Source organism: Myotis lucifugus, unplaced genomic scaffold, assembly GCF_000147115.1.
Source record: "Myotis lucifugus unplaced genomic scaffold, Myoluc2.0 scaffold_789, whole genome shotgun sequence".
Lineage (NCBI taxonomy): Eukaryota > Metazoa > Chordata > Mammalia > Chiroptera > Vespertilionidae > Myotis > Myotis lucifugus.
The window spans coordinates 104,908-118,815 of NW_005871837.1; the positions used below are offsets into that span (position 1 = coordinate 104,908).

The window sequence follows — 13,908 nt, forward strand, 5'->3', positions numbered from 1 at the left end:
GCCGTGATGAACCGCCACGTGTGCCCTGTGAGAACTGGTATGGCGTACTCTGCAGACAGCTTCACTCTAAAGCTCCCTTCATCTCTGTTCCCTCTTGGGCCGGGGCTGCTGCGAGCCAGACGGAGACCCTGGGTCACTGCTCTTCTCTGACATTGGCGCGCCTGCCCCCCAGGCATGGCTTCGTGCCCACTGCTTTCCACCATCCCTTTGCCCCTTGGCTTCTGTCTCAGGCAGGCCCTGGGAAGTGGGCTCTCCTGCCCCTGATAAGGGCGGTCCGGGAGGGTGGTCTCTGAGTGGCCTGAAGTACCGGCCAAAGGGTTCCCCCAATCTACTCTGTCCTGCCTCCAGGTCCTACAACGAGTCCTGCTCTCCTGACCCTACTGAGCAAGGGGGTCCCAAAAGCTGCTGCACCCTGGACGATGTCCCCCTCATCAGGTAAGGCCTGGAAACTGGGCAGATCAGCGAGACCCAAGGCCCTGATAGACTCCCCGCCAAGCCCCTCAAGCAAAGGCCGGTCCCAAAGGGTTTCACAGGAATAATAATTATATTAAGAGCACTTAGTAACAGTACTGCTTTCCAATGACTGTGTGTCAGGCACTGTGCGGAACACGTTACATGCATGACGCCTAATCCTCCCAGCATTGGGGCAGCTATTGTTCTATTTTATGGGAAATGAAACTGAAACTGAGTATGTCATCCATTCAGGTCACACAGCTAGTTAGTGGAGCTGCCTGGATTTTTAAAATTTTTTATATATTTTTATTGAATTCAGAGAGGAAAGGATAGAAACACCAATGATGAGAATCATTGGCTGCCTCCTGCACACCCCACACTGGGGATTGAGCCCACAACTGGGCATATGCTCCAACTGGAATTGAACCTCGACCTCCTGGCTCATAGGTCGACACTCAACCACTGAGCCACACCAGCCAGGCGAGATACCTGGGTTTAAGCTCAAGCCCTCCGATTGCCTGGCCCACGTTCTGGCTCAAAGAAAGCCAAACCAGCCACAGGCCTTGACAGTCTCAGGGAGTCCAAGGAGTCTTGGGGTTTGCTAAGCAATTCTGGGTACTCCCTAACTTGTCACACACATGAGCTCTGCTTTTTTTTGTAGGGGAGGGGGTACCAATAAGGACCATTTGTTTGTGAAAGACACTGGTCCTTCTCGGTGGCTTAAATTGGGCGCAGATGAAGCAAGAGAAGGCAAGTGGGCCAGAATGGGGGCCCTCTGGTGCTCCTGCCCCTCTCACTTTGTCCTTGCCCCCTCCCCTCAGCAAGTGCGGCACATATCCCCCAGAGAGTTGCCTCTTCAGCCTCATTGGCAACGTGGGTGCTTTCATGGGTGAGTTGTGCCCTTAGCCCCCAGCCAGCCCAGTCCAGCCCACCCCACACACCCTTCCCCCCAGAAGGGCCCAGAAAACCCTTGCTCTCAACGCAGCCCACCCAACCAAGGGCTAAAGCCAAAGGGACCACTTCTCTCCCTGCTCCTTAAAGACTACAGGCTGACTCCCACACAGCCACCCTGCTGGCTGGAGCCTGAGGAAACCCAGTTCACCACCCGCCCATCTATTCCCTTCTGGCCCTCAAAGTGTCTGGAGGGGTGAGAGCTAGCGGGCTCCTGGACGGGCTGGGCCAGAGGAAGGCGCTAATGCTGGCTCCACCCACGCTCTTCCCCAGTGGCCCTGCTCTGCCTCCTGCTCTACGGGCAGCTCCTGGAGCAGAGTCGGCATTCCTGGATTAACACCACAACACTCATCACAGGCTGCACCAACGCTGCAGGCCTCGTGGTGGTTGGAAACTTTCAGGTATACCCCCCCACACACCTCTTGAACGTCCCCTAAAAGGGCATGGCTGTCTGCGGGGGGGGTCCCGTCTCCTGAGGGTTGACTCAAGCTGCAGGGGCAGCCCCTCAAGGTTGGGGGTGGGGGAGGAGGGCCTGGGAGGGAAAGAGAAGGGAAGAAGAGGGACAGAGAAGAGGTGAAGGGGGTGGAGGAGCAGGGCTGCTTCACTGATCAGCACCTCACTCTGGGCCCAGGTGGATCATGCTAAGTCTCTACATTACATCGGAGCTGGTGTGGCCTTCCCCGCCGGGTTGCTGTTTGTCTGCCTGCACTGTGTCCTCTCCTACCATGGAGCCACCGCCCCCCAGGACCTGGCTATGGCCTACCTGCGGATTGTGCTGGCCGCCATCGCCTTTGTCGTCCTGGTCCTCAGTATCCTTCCGGGACAGGGCAGCCAGGAAATCCTCTAGCCCAGCCTTTCTCTCACCCAAGGTGAGGGAGACCGGCACACCTTCCAGATACCACCATCCAGGGTGGTCTCCGCTCCCTCTCCTGGGAGTTCAGGCCCCGCCCTTTGCCCCGACCTAGTTATATATCCAGGAAGGCAGGTGTGTCTCCAGTCCCCACAGGTCCTACTGAACGTTTCCTTAGCCCCATTCCAGGCGGCGTCTTCTTCATCCACGAGAGCTCTCAGCTGCAGCACGGAGCAGCCCTGTGCGAGTGGGTGTTTGTCATCGACATCCTCATTTTCTACGGCACCTTCTGCTATGAGTTTGGGGCAGTCTCCTCAGAGACACTGGTGGCTGCGCTGCAGCCTGCTGGCCGGGCCTGCAAGTCCTCCGGGAGCAGTAGCACCTCCGCTCACCTCAACTGTGCCCCTGAGAGCATCGCCATGATCTGAGGGCTGGGGAGGGTGGCTGGCCCAGCCTCCACTACTCCCCACCCCATGTCTTCTCTGCATCCATTTTATACCAAAAACAATTTTGAGAAAGTATTCTGTTGGGATATAGGCTTCCTCACTCCTGGAGGAGTGGCCATCCCACATCCACCTGTGCCATACAGGAGCGGGCCCTGGCAGCTGCCTGAGCTGCGCATGACCCGCTCCCCACTCTAGTATTGTCTTTATGTTTAAAGGTCACACATCCTCAGTCACCCAGCCACCCCTTCAGGTGCCTTTATACCCAGTGTCGTGGCCAGACCACTGGGGTTTCCTGCTGCAGGAACTGGGGGCTGGGAACAGCAAGAGGGATAGTGATGGGGGGTGGGAGGGCAGGGGAGGGTGAGCACACCTTAGTCTGTGGGAAGGCCCACTTTTGGGCCCACTGGACTGCACTGGGATTCTTCACTCTGCCCCTTATATTCTTTAGGGCAAGTACACAGGAGAACCATGTGGGTATTTTAGTACTTTTTTTTATATATCTATTAAAAGAATTCTAATTTGCATGTTTGTGGTCTGTTCTGGAGAGTCAGAGGGCCTGGTTCAGGACAGCTTTCCCTCAGCAAAGAATGCCCCTACAGAGAGTCCTGAGTGCCTGGTGCTCTGAGGACAGGGCTGACTCCAACAAAGGATGACAGGTACTAGCCCAACATCCCTCGAGGGCTTGAAGCCCTTTTTGGGCTAAAGAACTGACTGATCTGATCATTTCATACTTCCTTTCCCCCACTCAGTCTGGTTTGAAATTTGATTCCTTAGGGGATAGGGGTGGGAAGCATGTAAAGAACGGCTTTAAAATGTTAGGAACCAAAAGAAAGCGCCTGGAATTTCAAGGTTCACTAAAAATTACAGGGGGAAAGGAGCGCATCTTTAAATATCTACTGGGTGCCAGATGGTGACATATTCTGCTTTCCAGCCACGAACACATAGACCCAGTGGCCAGGTTCTTGGCCTGGGCTCCACTGCCCTCGGGCCAGCAGGCTTAGCAAGGGAAGGGTATGCAGCCTGGTGCCTTCTGCAGCCCAGGCCACCTTCCCCAGCAGCAGTCGGGCCCTAAGCAATGCAGCCGCACGGTGGGTAAAGAAATCTTTAATGAGGATTTGAGGTGCAAGAGGAAGACGTTGTGGAGGGCCAGTGCTTGGCCCCAGCTGCCTCATGTGTACATGGCTCCATGCAGGCTCTCCAGTCGGTGCTTCTCCTGTTGCTTGCGAGCCTGAAGGAAAGAGGCAGGGGCCATATCTGAAGGCCTGTGGGCGAACGGATGGGCCAGCTATCATGGAACTGGCTCACACTGTGTTCAGGCCCCTGGCATCTGGGGGCTCCTCACCAACGTTACTGGGGACGCAGCCAGAGCCAGGAGACCCGAGGCCTACCCAGCTTTGCTGAGTTGGGAGATGAGAGCATGGAAGACAGCCAGAGGGAGCCACCCCCTCCACTTACCACCGGCTCCTACCTTATCCCGTTTGTGCTCTTCATAAGTATCATCATCAGTGGGCAGTTCATGGCGGCAGAGGGGGCAGGAATTTGTCTGGGGGGGGAAACGGCAGTGTTCTAGCCCAGGTCTGGTCTTTATAAGCTAATATCCATCCCCTGCGCCCAATTCTCACCCTGATCCCTCTTCCTTCTCTGATTCCCCCAACAGTTCATAAAAATAAAGGGGCTGGAGAACTGGGCAGGGTGAGCAGTACCTTGCTTAGCCAGGGCAGAATGCAGTTGGAATGGAAGAAGTGATGGCAAGGCATCTCAATGGCAGTCTCCTCCTCCTCGAATTCCAAAAGGCACACGGGGCACTTGAGCTCTTTAGGAGGGAGTGCTGATCAGGAGAGCTGCCCCAGCCCCACCTCCCAGCTCCCACTCCTACAGGTCACCTGGCCCAACCTGGCCTGGAAAACCAAAGGGCCAGTCCACAGTCTGGCTTGGGGGGTGGGGGTTGAGGGGGGCAATGAGGGGTGAGGTCTGGCAGACCTGCCTCAAAGAGCAGAAAGAATCAGTGTTCTCACCAGACCGACAGCCCCTCATGACTGTCCTGGGGAGGCTCTCAACCGCAGTCTTGGCAGCAGGTGGAGGCAGGTGGTGATCCCAATCTACTCCCAACCCCAAGTCTTCAAAGTCCACACTGATGAAAAGCGACCTGAGCCGAAGGACGCGAGGTCAGAAAACCACCCTTTCTCTTCGCCTCCACACCTCGCCCGGCGTCCACCGGTCAAGCAAGACCCTCTCCAGCCGGAAACGGCTACCCCCGTCAGCAGTGCCCATCAGGTTAAGGGCAGAGCGAGAAGTGGTTGACAGCTGCTGTCACGGCCCCAACCACGCAGGCTGCTTACTCCCACGGCACGTAGGAGGCAACGAGCTCCGAGAGGCCGCTCGTGTCCCGCAGGAATGACCTGGGAAGCCAGATTCCAGCGGCAGCGCGGCGAGCTGGTCGCTGCTAAGCCAGGTCCTCACCCTGCCACGCCCCCACGGCGCCCTCTCCACCTCCCCGCCCCGCTCCCGCCCGACTTCCCGAGTCCACCAGCTCGTCTTCCCGAAACCCCCTACCGGGAGGCCCAGGGCCCATCCCAAGCACCGACTTCCCCTCGAGTCGAGCCTCCGGACTCACTCCTTCGTCCTCCCCCGGCTCTACCGCCCCAGGTCGCCCGCCTTCTCCAGCCAGCCCCGGCCCGGACACCCGCGCCCGGCCCCGCCGCCCGGCCCCGCGCACCCACCTCGCGATCTCCAGCAGGATGTTGGTTCTGGCCTCCCGCTCGGGGGCCGACGGCTCGCAGTCGTGTTCGTCGAAGTAGGACGCCATCTCTGACACAGCAGCCCTCCGACCCCACGGACTGCGGCTTCGCGGCTCCGGCCAATAAGCTAGCGAGGCGAGAGAAGGTGGCCAATCACAGCACGCGAAAGGCGGACACAGCGGGTCCTCACCGGCACGGAAAGCGGAAGTATTAGCTCTCTCACCTCTCATTGGTTCGAGTGAGTCAGGTGACCAAAGGCTAAAGCCAATGGCAGGGGGCGGGGCGGATCAGAAAACTTTTATTTTGGGATCCGAGCCCAGGGTAGACAGGTAAGAGGAGTGACGTATGGGCGCCGTGGGAAGCCGGTGTCCTCGGTTGGCTCCGCGGCTCAGAGTGTCTCGGCGATGCAGATGCTGAAGGTCCCGGGGCGCAGTCTTCACAGCCCAGAGGGAGAAGGAGTCAGCGCTGCCCGCTGCCCTGCCCCGGGCCCACCGGGCATAGTGCACGCCCTGAGCTCTAGTTGGTTCAGGAGTTGGCTCTTGAATCCTCCCCTATCTACCCCGCTCAAACAAAACAAACAAACAACAACAACAAAACAACAAAACACCTTTGTGCTTATTTCTAACCAAGAAAGGGAGTGTCCCTGATAAGGAACCTGTGTCCTTACCTGCTCCTGGTTATCAGTGTGACCTTCAGCCCATTGCTCAACTTCTCCCCTTGCTCCTGTAGAATTAGTGGCTTGAATAAAATAAGTAGTTTGTGTTAAGGTCCCCGAAGGAGGTACTCAGGAGGCCGAAAGTGGTGAAGAATTATAAATGTACTAGAGGCCCTGTGCACAAAAATTTGTGCACTGGTGGGGGGTATCCCTCAGCCCCACTTGTGCCCTCTCACAGTCTGGGACCCCTCGGGAGATAACGACCTGCTGGCTTAGGCCCACTCCCGGGTGGCAGAGGGCAGGCCCAATCCCTAGGTGCCTGCCCCGCAGCCCCTGGTTGGGCTCAGAGCAGGGCCGAATGGGGGGTTGGGGTGCCACCCCTGTCACATACAGAGCCGGCCCATCAGGGGGTTGGGGCACTCCCCCCCCTGTCACACTCAGGGCAGGGCCGATGGGGAGGTTGCTGCTCCACCCTGTCACACACAGAGCAGGGTCGATCAGGGGGTTGGGGAGCTCCCCCCTATCAGGCACAGAGCAGGGCAGATAGGGAGGTTGTGGCCCCGCCCCCTGTCACACACAGAGCCACAGGGTGATCAGGGAGTTTGGGCGCTGCCCCCTGTCACGCTGCTCCAGGGGCCAGGAGGCCTCGCGGCTCCGCTGATCCCGGTGCTGGGAGGCCTCCCGGCTCCGCTTGACACTGGGGCAGTGAGGCCTTGCTGCTCAGCTGATCCCGGTGCTGGGAGGCCTCACAGCTCCACTTGACACAGGGGCAGTGAGGCCTCGTGCTCAGCTGATCCCGGTGCTGGGAGGCTCCGCTGATCCCAGGCCGGGAGGCCTCGCGGCTCCGCTGATCCTGGATTCGGGAGGCCTTGCAGCTCTGCTGATCCCAGGCCGGGAAGCCTCGCGGCTCCGCAGATCCCAGTGCTGGGAGGCCTTGCGGCTCCACTGATCCCGGGTTCGGGAGGCCTCGTGGCTCCGCTGATCCCAGGTTCGAGAGGCCTCGCAGCTCCACTGATCCCGGTGCTGGGAGGCATATTACCCTTTTACTATATAGAATAGAGGTCTGGTGCATGGGTGGGGGACAGCTGGTTTGCCCTGAAGGGTGTCCCGGATCAGGGCAGGGGTCCCGCTTGGGTGCCTGGCCAGCCTGGGTGAAGGGATGATGGCTGTTTGCAGCTGGTCACACCCCCTTCAGGGTGGGGGTCCCCACTGGGGTGCCTGGCCAGTCTGGGTGAGGGGCTGAGGGCCGTTTTCAGGCTGGTGGGTGACTGAAACTCCCAACCTCTCCTTTTTTCTTTTTTTTAAATTCTGGGATTTATTTACCTTCTATGGCTGTCACTGGAGCTGAGAGCCGGCTTTAGCTCTAAGGGTCAGCTCCAGCTCTGAGACCTTGGCTGCTGAAAGCAGGTTTCTGGGCTTTGTTTACCTTCTGTATTTGAAACTTTGTTGCAACTCCAGCTCTGAGATCCCGGCCAGCTGAAAGCAGGTTTCTGGGGATTGTTTAGATTCTATAATTGTAACATAGTTGCTTAGAGAGCAGCTCAGAGGCACCCAAATGGTGCCAGCACCCAGAGAGGGGAAGTCAGACTCTAGGTGGGCTTTTTCAGCAGGGAATTGCAAATCCTGGGCAAGTCCAGAGGAGAAAGTTGCTGATCTCAGCAAATGGGATGTGGTCTAAGCAAAAGGGAATGTTGGTTGGGAAATGATCTAAAGGTCAGTTTCCCAAGGGAGGTGATATGGATTTGATTATTTGATCAGGTTTAATAGATTGTATCCCTGAATACTCATTAGTCTCCTGGAGAGGGGTTGCAGCTTCAGGGGGGAAAAAAAATTTTTTTTTTAGGCTTAACCCTCAAAGATTCTTGATCTAGGCCTGGGTGTGGTATTTTTATAAGTTCCACAAGTGATTCTAAGGTGAGGCAGGGTTGAGGACCACAGCACTAAATGATTTGATTGACAGTTACCATTTATTTGCCACCTAGAACCCTTACATTGATGGATATGGGAGATAAATATCATTATCCCTTTTTACACTCATAAAACCCAAGCCAAGGAAGTGACTTGCCCAAGTTCACGTGGCCTCTAAGTGAAGGCCAAGTGCTCTCCTCCATCTTTCCCAGGGCAAGCAGGATGGTAATGAGCTCACGGGGAGTGTTACCAGACAGGCACCTGGCCGGAGCTGGTCTGCTGGACGGGCTGTAGTGTGTGGGTTCTTGACTTCGTGTAGCAAAGATGTCACAACACAAGTCCAGGTGCTTTTGAGGATATGTTTATTAAAGCTGGGGGAAGTGAAACAAGGAAGGGCTTAGGATGGAAGAAGCCATAGGAGAGAGCCTCAGCCAGCTGCTTCTGCTCTCTAGAAAGAAGTGAGCCAACGTGAGGCTGCTGTCAGCTCCCTGGAGAGTCAGAGAAAAGGGGGCCTTGGGGAGAGGTTCAGGGCAGGGCGTTAGCCTTGGACGAGCTGCCCCTGCCCGATGCTCCCCTGGTTACAATTCTCATGGGGTTCCTTAGAGTTTAGGAGATGCATGCCTCAGGGGAAAGAAGAGGGGGAAGGAAAGGCCCAGACATATTCCTGGAAGGGAGAGTGTGCAGTGGGGTCCTAAGTTTTGAGGGTTTTAAAGGCTGGGAGTGTGGGGGAAGTCTTAGGGAAGGATCTCAATAGAATATTCCTCAGCTTTTCCAGGTGTATCCTTTCAGGGTTGTGGTCTCCACTGATGGGTCGGCACCAGGGCAGAGGATCATTAGTAATTGAAGCTGGTCCTGGTGTCACCCATCTCTGGTTTTGCTGTTTTTCCTAAGCCTGGAGCTGAAATACAGCTGAGGCCTAGGTGTTACCTCTAGTTATGGGGTGTGGCCACAACATTAGTAACAAAGAAACAGAATTTCCAGAGGATGAGGCCCAGAAATCAGGATTTTAAAGATTCCCAGTTGATACTTATGTGCAGCCAAGGTTGAGAACCACTGTTCTAGGAGGAAAGGTCAGGGAGGTCTAAACTACACAGATATCGGCCATTGATATGCCAGGGGAGGAAAAGCCACCCTGGTTTTGAGGTCTGGCACCAATTTTGCTCATTGCTAGGCACCCGGGGCTTTCTGCCCTAGTGACCTTCTGTAACTTGCCGGGAAATGCTTGGCCAGTTTGTTCAGCTCTCTGTCTCAATTTCCCCACTCCACTTGCCAAGGAATTTTCCCAGCTTACTATCCTACCTCAGAAGTAATGAGCTCTGGTGAGGGGTCCATACAACTCTCAGGTTTGTTCTTATTTCTCTTCCAGTAGCCCTCTCTCTACTTAACTAGGAACTGCTTCTGTTACACACTTGACCCTGAATTCCCCTTCCTTCCCACACTTGAGTTTGAAATGCAGTGAAGGCCGCCCCAGCTTGGGTTACTCTGGTCTTGGCAGGGCCTTCCTTCCTTCTTCCCTGGCCTTTACCCAATGATCTTTCCTGTTTCCCTGAAGGCACTGCCTACTTGGCCCCGCGTAGCCCTGGAGCTTTAAAAAGCCCAAATTCTCTCCTACAGGTCAAACTCCGAGTCATCCTTTGTGACTGCATCACAACACCACAGACACCCTTCCCGTTTTCACTGCCACCTGCCTCATCTGTGACCTGATGCAAAGCTTGAGGAAAACCATGGGCAGAGAAATTGGGAAGGGGGAAGTGTTCCGAGGGCAACAAGTCTAGCCTCTCACTTTGTGATATAAAAATCTCTGAAGTGTTTCCCTCTTTGGCATCCCATCTGGAGTCCCATTGGTCCTCTGAGCATCCCCAAGACATCAGAATCATAACAGATTTTGTTCTCAGGGAAACAGGCTCAGAGGACACCAGTTGGAGGGTCTGGTTTGGGGGCTGTTGTGCCTTTACACCTGCACTCCAGAAGGATCTGTCTGTGCAGGGTTGGACCAAGTAGGGAAGTGAGAGGAAGGGGCCACTTCCCAAGGATGGAGTCCTTCGGGTGGTAGCCTTTCTAAGCAGCCCAAGGGGTGGAAGCAGAGCAGAATGAACAACCTGGAGACCTTCACACACACACACACACACACACACACACACACACACCAGCTGTTAACCAAACAGCACTTTTTAACCAAGCAGCAGCGTTTACTGAGCTCCAAGTGGGGCTGGCCTGGCATGGCCAGTGCAGCAGGCTGCCCTCAAGGGCCAGTCAGTGGCGTGATAGGAGATGCAGAGGTGCACACTTTGGGGCTGCCCTTAGGCGCTCACTGGGGTGGCTCAGATAGGAGCAAATGCCAAAGTTCTTTGGAGACCAGAATCAGCCAGTGCGGCCATTTGGCCTCTCCTCCACGCCCGACTGGGTCAGTCCCCAGGCCCCGAGGCAGCACCTGAGTCCTGGGCCTGTGGGCCACTGCTGCCCTCACTTCTCTGTGGGAGAAAGATGACCAGCAACACAATCAGGATGATGAGCAGGCCACCGCCCACCACCAGCCCCAAGTAGATACGCCAACGGATGTTCTCCCAGCACTTCTTCTGGGCCAGGGTCTTGGTTGTCTTGCTGAAAGCTGAGCTCTGTAGATGTCCCCAGACACAGGATAGGAGTTAGTGGTTCCCTAGAGACCTGAAGCCAACTCCTCCCAACCCCGCCCCAGCAAGGTGTAGTCTCCTCCTGCATCCTTCCCATCTGCATGTTCCCTCTCCCCTCTCAGCCTGCCCTGGAACCCTCCCAGCCTGACTCCTAGTCTCAGACACTGGTGTAGCCTTAACTTGCAGCCCTTTGGGCTAACCTCCAGTTAACCATGCCAATTTTCAACCTTTAGGAAGCTCCACAGCTTCAAACCAAGGCCTACTACCCATTGCATATCTAGGCAAGGGGGCGTCAAGAAACCCACAGACCCAACACTGGCCCTCAGGTCCCACCAAGGGCCTGGAGGCACTGAGCACAGCCTATGAGCTCCCTATCAGGGCTCCTGCCAGCCTCTCCCTCCCCCCTCCCGGCTTCCCCAGGCCTCACACCATGTTCAGGAGTTGGTCGGAACGCTCCTCCAGCTCCGAGAGTTTCCCATCGCGCTCCAGGACCTTGTCAAAGTTGTTGAGCATGATTTCCGTCACCTCATCCGCCTGCCGCTGGCACTGCTCCAAATCTTTCCCTGCCTGGGCACAAAGTCCAAGGTCAGGGCTGAATGAAGCCCCCACCCGGCCCTCACCTGGTACTGAAATCTAGAGGTCTCCTTGCTCAGTGTGTGGTGTGTGTGTGTGTGTGTGTGTGTGTGTGTGTGTGATGTATGGCAGGGGAAACAGCATCTTTCATGTAAGGATATATGTGTGGAGTAAAGGGCCAACCTCCTGGGTGTGTGTGGCTCACCTCGGTCTCACAGGCCCCTCCTCTTGCCCATCAAAGCAGGTCCTAGGATAGCCAGCTTCCTCTAAGGTGCCCCAGGATGGGACCTTCCCAGAACCCCACCCTTCCACAAAGCACATACTTTTCTCACCTGCTCTAGGGTGGCCTCTAACCGATGGTTCTAGGATGGCACACTGGCCCTCTGGCTTCCCCCAGCAAAGAAGAGGAAACCAAGCTACTTGGCTAGAGCCCAGCTAGAAAGATCCACCCCGCAGAGCTAAAAAGGTAATTCTGGACCATCACACGTCATAGCCACAGGCACACACAAAGACACAAACTGAGATCCGATCTCCCTCCTTGGGCCTCTGAGTGGTCAGGCCAGTTCTGACCAGGCTTGGATCTTACCCAGCTCATTTTAGAGGACTGGGAAGGGAGATGCAGGGTCCAATTTGGGGGAGGTTGGGAGGACAGGGGAGAGGGAAAAAAGCATGGGTCACACACAAGAAAAGAGCTAGGCTTTGGACACATGCAACTGAGGGAGATCCAGGGCAGGAGGTCCTGGTTGGAGAGCTGGAGGTCCAGGAGCAGGTTGAGACACAGATCAGGGAGATGAATATGAGAGGATTAACAAACCACAGCAATTCCCTCCTCCCATTCTAGTTCCCCACAGCCCATCCCTCTTCTCGTCTCCTCTCCACAGAACATGGGCCAAGCTCCCTTTCCTGCCATACCATATTGTCCATTGTCTACAGTAGACACTTTGGCACTTGACTGAATTCCACTTAAAACCACAGAAAGGGAAGGTATCTGGTGGTTACAGAGGGCCACCTCCTACTCAGGCAAGAATCTTCATTCAGGATCCTTGCACACAACCTCCAGGCAGCCCCAGCTCATGAGTCTACCTCCCCAACTGGGCCACAAGCTCCCAGAGGGAGGGCAGGGCCCAGTGCCCTTCTTTTGTCTGCCTGGAATCAAGGCCCCGGGAGGCCAGCACAGTGCTGACCATTGCGAGGACTCGGTGAGTGAGTCATTTGCATTATAGCCTGTCCAAAAGCAACTCTTATTTTCAAGAGCTGTTACCCCCGTGTGTTTATCTAGCCCAGCAGGAGTTTCGAGGGGTAGCATCTAAAACCAAAGTAGGTCAATATTTGCTCATGAGCTAGAAAAGAAATATTTGCTTCAAGAGGCAAACCATGGTAGACGGGTATACTCACCGGCCAGGGGAGCAGTACTGAGGAACAAGGAGGAATAACAAAGAGAACAGGGAAACCATACTCATCTCTACCACATCATGACCACTATTATGATGACTAGATTATTCAACAAGGTTCCATTATGTGGAGTCTCTCGCGTTCAAACAGTACAAGGCATCCGCACATTCAAATTGTCTGAGGCCAAAACTTGGGAATGGACAAAGATTTGAAAATGAGAATCACTGCTAGAGGTTGGTGGGACGTTGGATATTTATTTTTTCTACTCTGAAGACTACAGCTGTTGTTTTTCTCCTCCATGGGGTGACATTGGGTCACATTCTCTAGGAGAGCTGGCTGTACCTCCCACTGCAGTCCGCAGCCTCCTTCCCCCACTGGGCACCAGGCCTGTCTGGACCCCAGATGGTTCCAGGCCTAAAGGAACACATTCGCTTCAAGGAACACAGAGGCCTCAGACTCAAGTCTCTGGCCCTCCTTGGCCCCACTCAACTAAAGAACTACAGGATGTGGAAGGAGGCAGCCGCCAGAGATCAAGGCCAAGCTGCCTGCTGCCACATTGAATGCAGCCTAGAGCCCGGCACGCAGAAGCCATTTGGGAAATATTTTCTGAATGAATTGTGCCTGTTCTTAAGAAGATCCCTAAAGGCTGAGGAAAGAGCCATATACGATACAATTAGAAAAGAGTAGATTTACACTGGGAGATGGAAATAGGGAGTATTAGAGCTGCCCACAGAGCAGTGACTCCTGAGAACCTTCATAGAGTGGGTGGGGTGAGCCCTGGAAGAATGGGGTGGAGCTGGGGCATTCTTGAGGGCTAGGCAAAGGGTAAGGGTGGAGGGGCAGGGTGGGCCAGAGAAAAGTCAAGAAGAGGAAGCGCAGGCCCTGGCTGGGCAGCTCGGTTGGTTAGAGCGTTGTCCTGAAATGCCCAAGTTGCAGGTTTGGGCACATACAGGTATCAACCAAATGAATGCATAAGTAAGTGGAACAACAAATCAATCTCTCTCTCTCTCTCACTCTCTCTCTCTCAAGTCAATAAAAAATAATAATAAAATAAATTTTAGAAAAGAAGAGGAAGCTCACTTGGAGGGAGGGATGGTATAGGTCTCTGAACCAAGGGCAACACTGCAGAGGTGCTTCAGGATAACTTATCTGTTGGTGGAAGGCTGGCATGTTTGGAAGTGAGAGAACTTAAAACAGAGAGGCCAGCCAGACAGGGTGAGAAGAGAAGTGCCATCAGTAAGTATGTGAGATGTCCACTGGGGGCGAGGGGGTGGGGAGGGAGGCAGAGAATGTAGAGGATGGGGGTGGGGGG

The 13,908-nt window shown here is 55.2% G+C and overlaps 3 protein-coding genes across 3 annotated transcripts in view; 1 reads left to right on the forward strand and 2 right to left on the reverse strand.

The window, feature by feature from the left end:
• Positions 1–3,224, forward strand: part of TMEM150A (transmembrane protein 150A) — a 4,816-nt gene extending 1,592 nt beyond the window's left edge. Inside the window, 7 exon segments of the mRNA XM_023747065.1 lie at positions 1–25; positions 28–37; positions 349–435; positions 1,275–1,342; positions 1,678–1,805; positions 2,036–2,213; positions 2,444–3,224. The exon segment at positions 1–25 is cut by the window's left edge and continues 10 nt beyond it. Of these exon segments, the coding sequence (XP_023602833.1) occupies positions 1–25; positions 28–37; positions 349–435; positions 1,275–1,342; positions 1,678–1,805; positions 2,036–2,213; positions 2,444–2,682 (735 nt within the window). The 3' untranslated portion in view covers positions 2,683–3,224.
• A 564-nt stretch (positions 3,225–3,788) lies between these two features.
• Positions 3,789–5,572, reverse strand: RNF181 (ring finger protein 181). The gene is made up of 5 exons (XM_006106239.2): positions 5,421–5,572; positions 4,716–4,846; positions 4,404–4,513; positions 4,169–4,243; positions 3,789–3,928 (listed from the first exon to the last, which is right to left on the reverse strand). Exons 1-5 carry the CDS (start codon positions 5,504–5,506, stop codon positions 3,869–3,871), a joined length of 462 nt encoding a protein of 153 aa, XP_006106301.1. The 5' UTR covers positions 5,507–5,572; the 3' UTR covers positions 3,789–3,868.
• A 2,774-nt stretch (positions 5,573–8,346) lies between these two features.
• The window catches only part of VAMP5 (vesicle associated membrane protein 5), an 8,814-nt gene continuing 3,252 nt past the window's right edge, over positions 8,347–13,908 (reverse strand). The window contains exons 2-3 of the mRNA XM_006106240.3: positions 11,061–11,198; positions 8,347–10,616 (exon numbers count right to left, since the gene is read on the reverse strand). Coding sequence (XP_006106302.2) covers positions 10,407–10,616; positions 11,061–11,198 — 348 coding nt within the window. The 3' untranslated portion in view covers positions 8,347–10,406. The remainder of the gene's footprint in view (positions 10,617–11,060; positions 11,199–13,908) is intronic.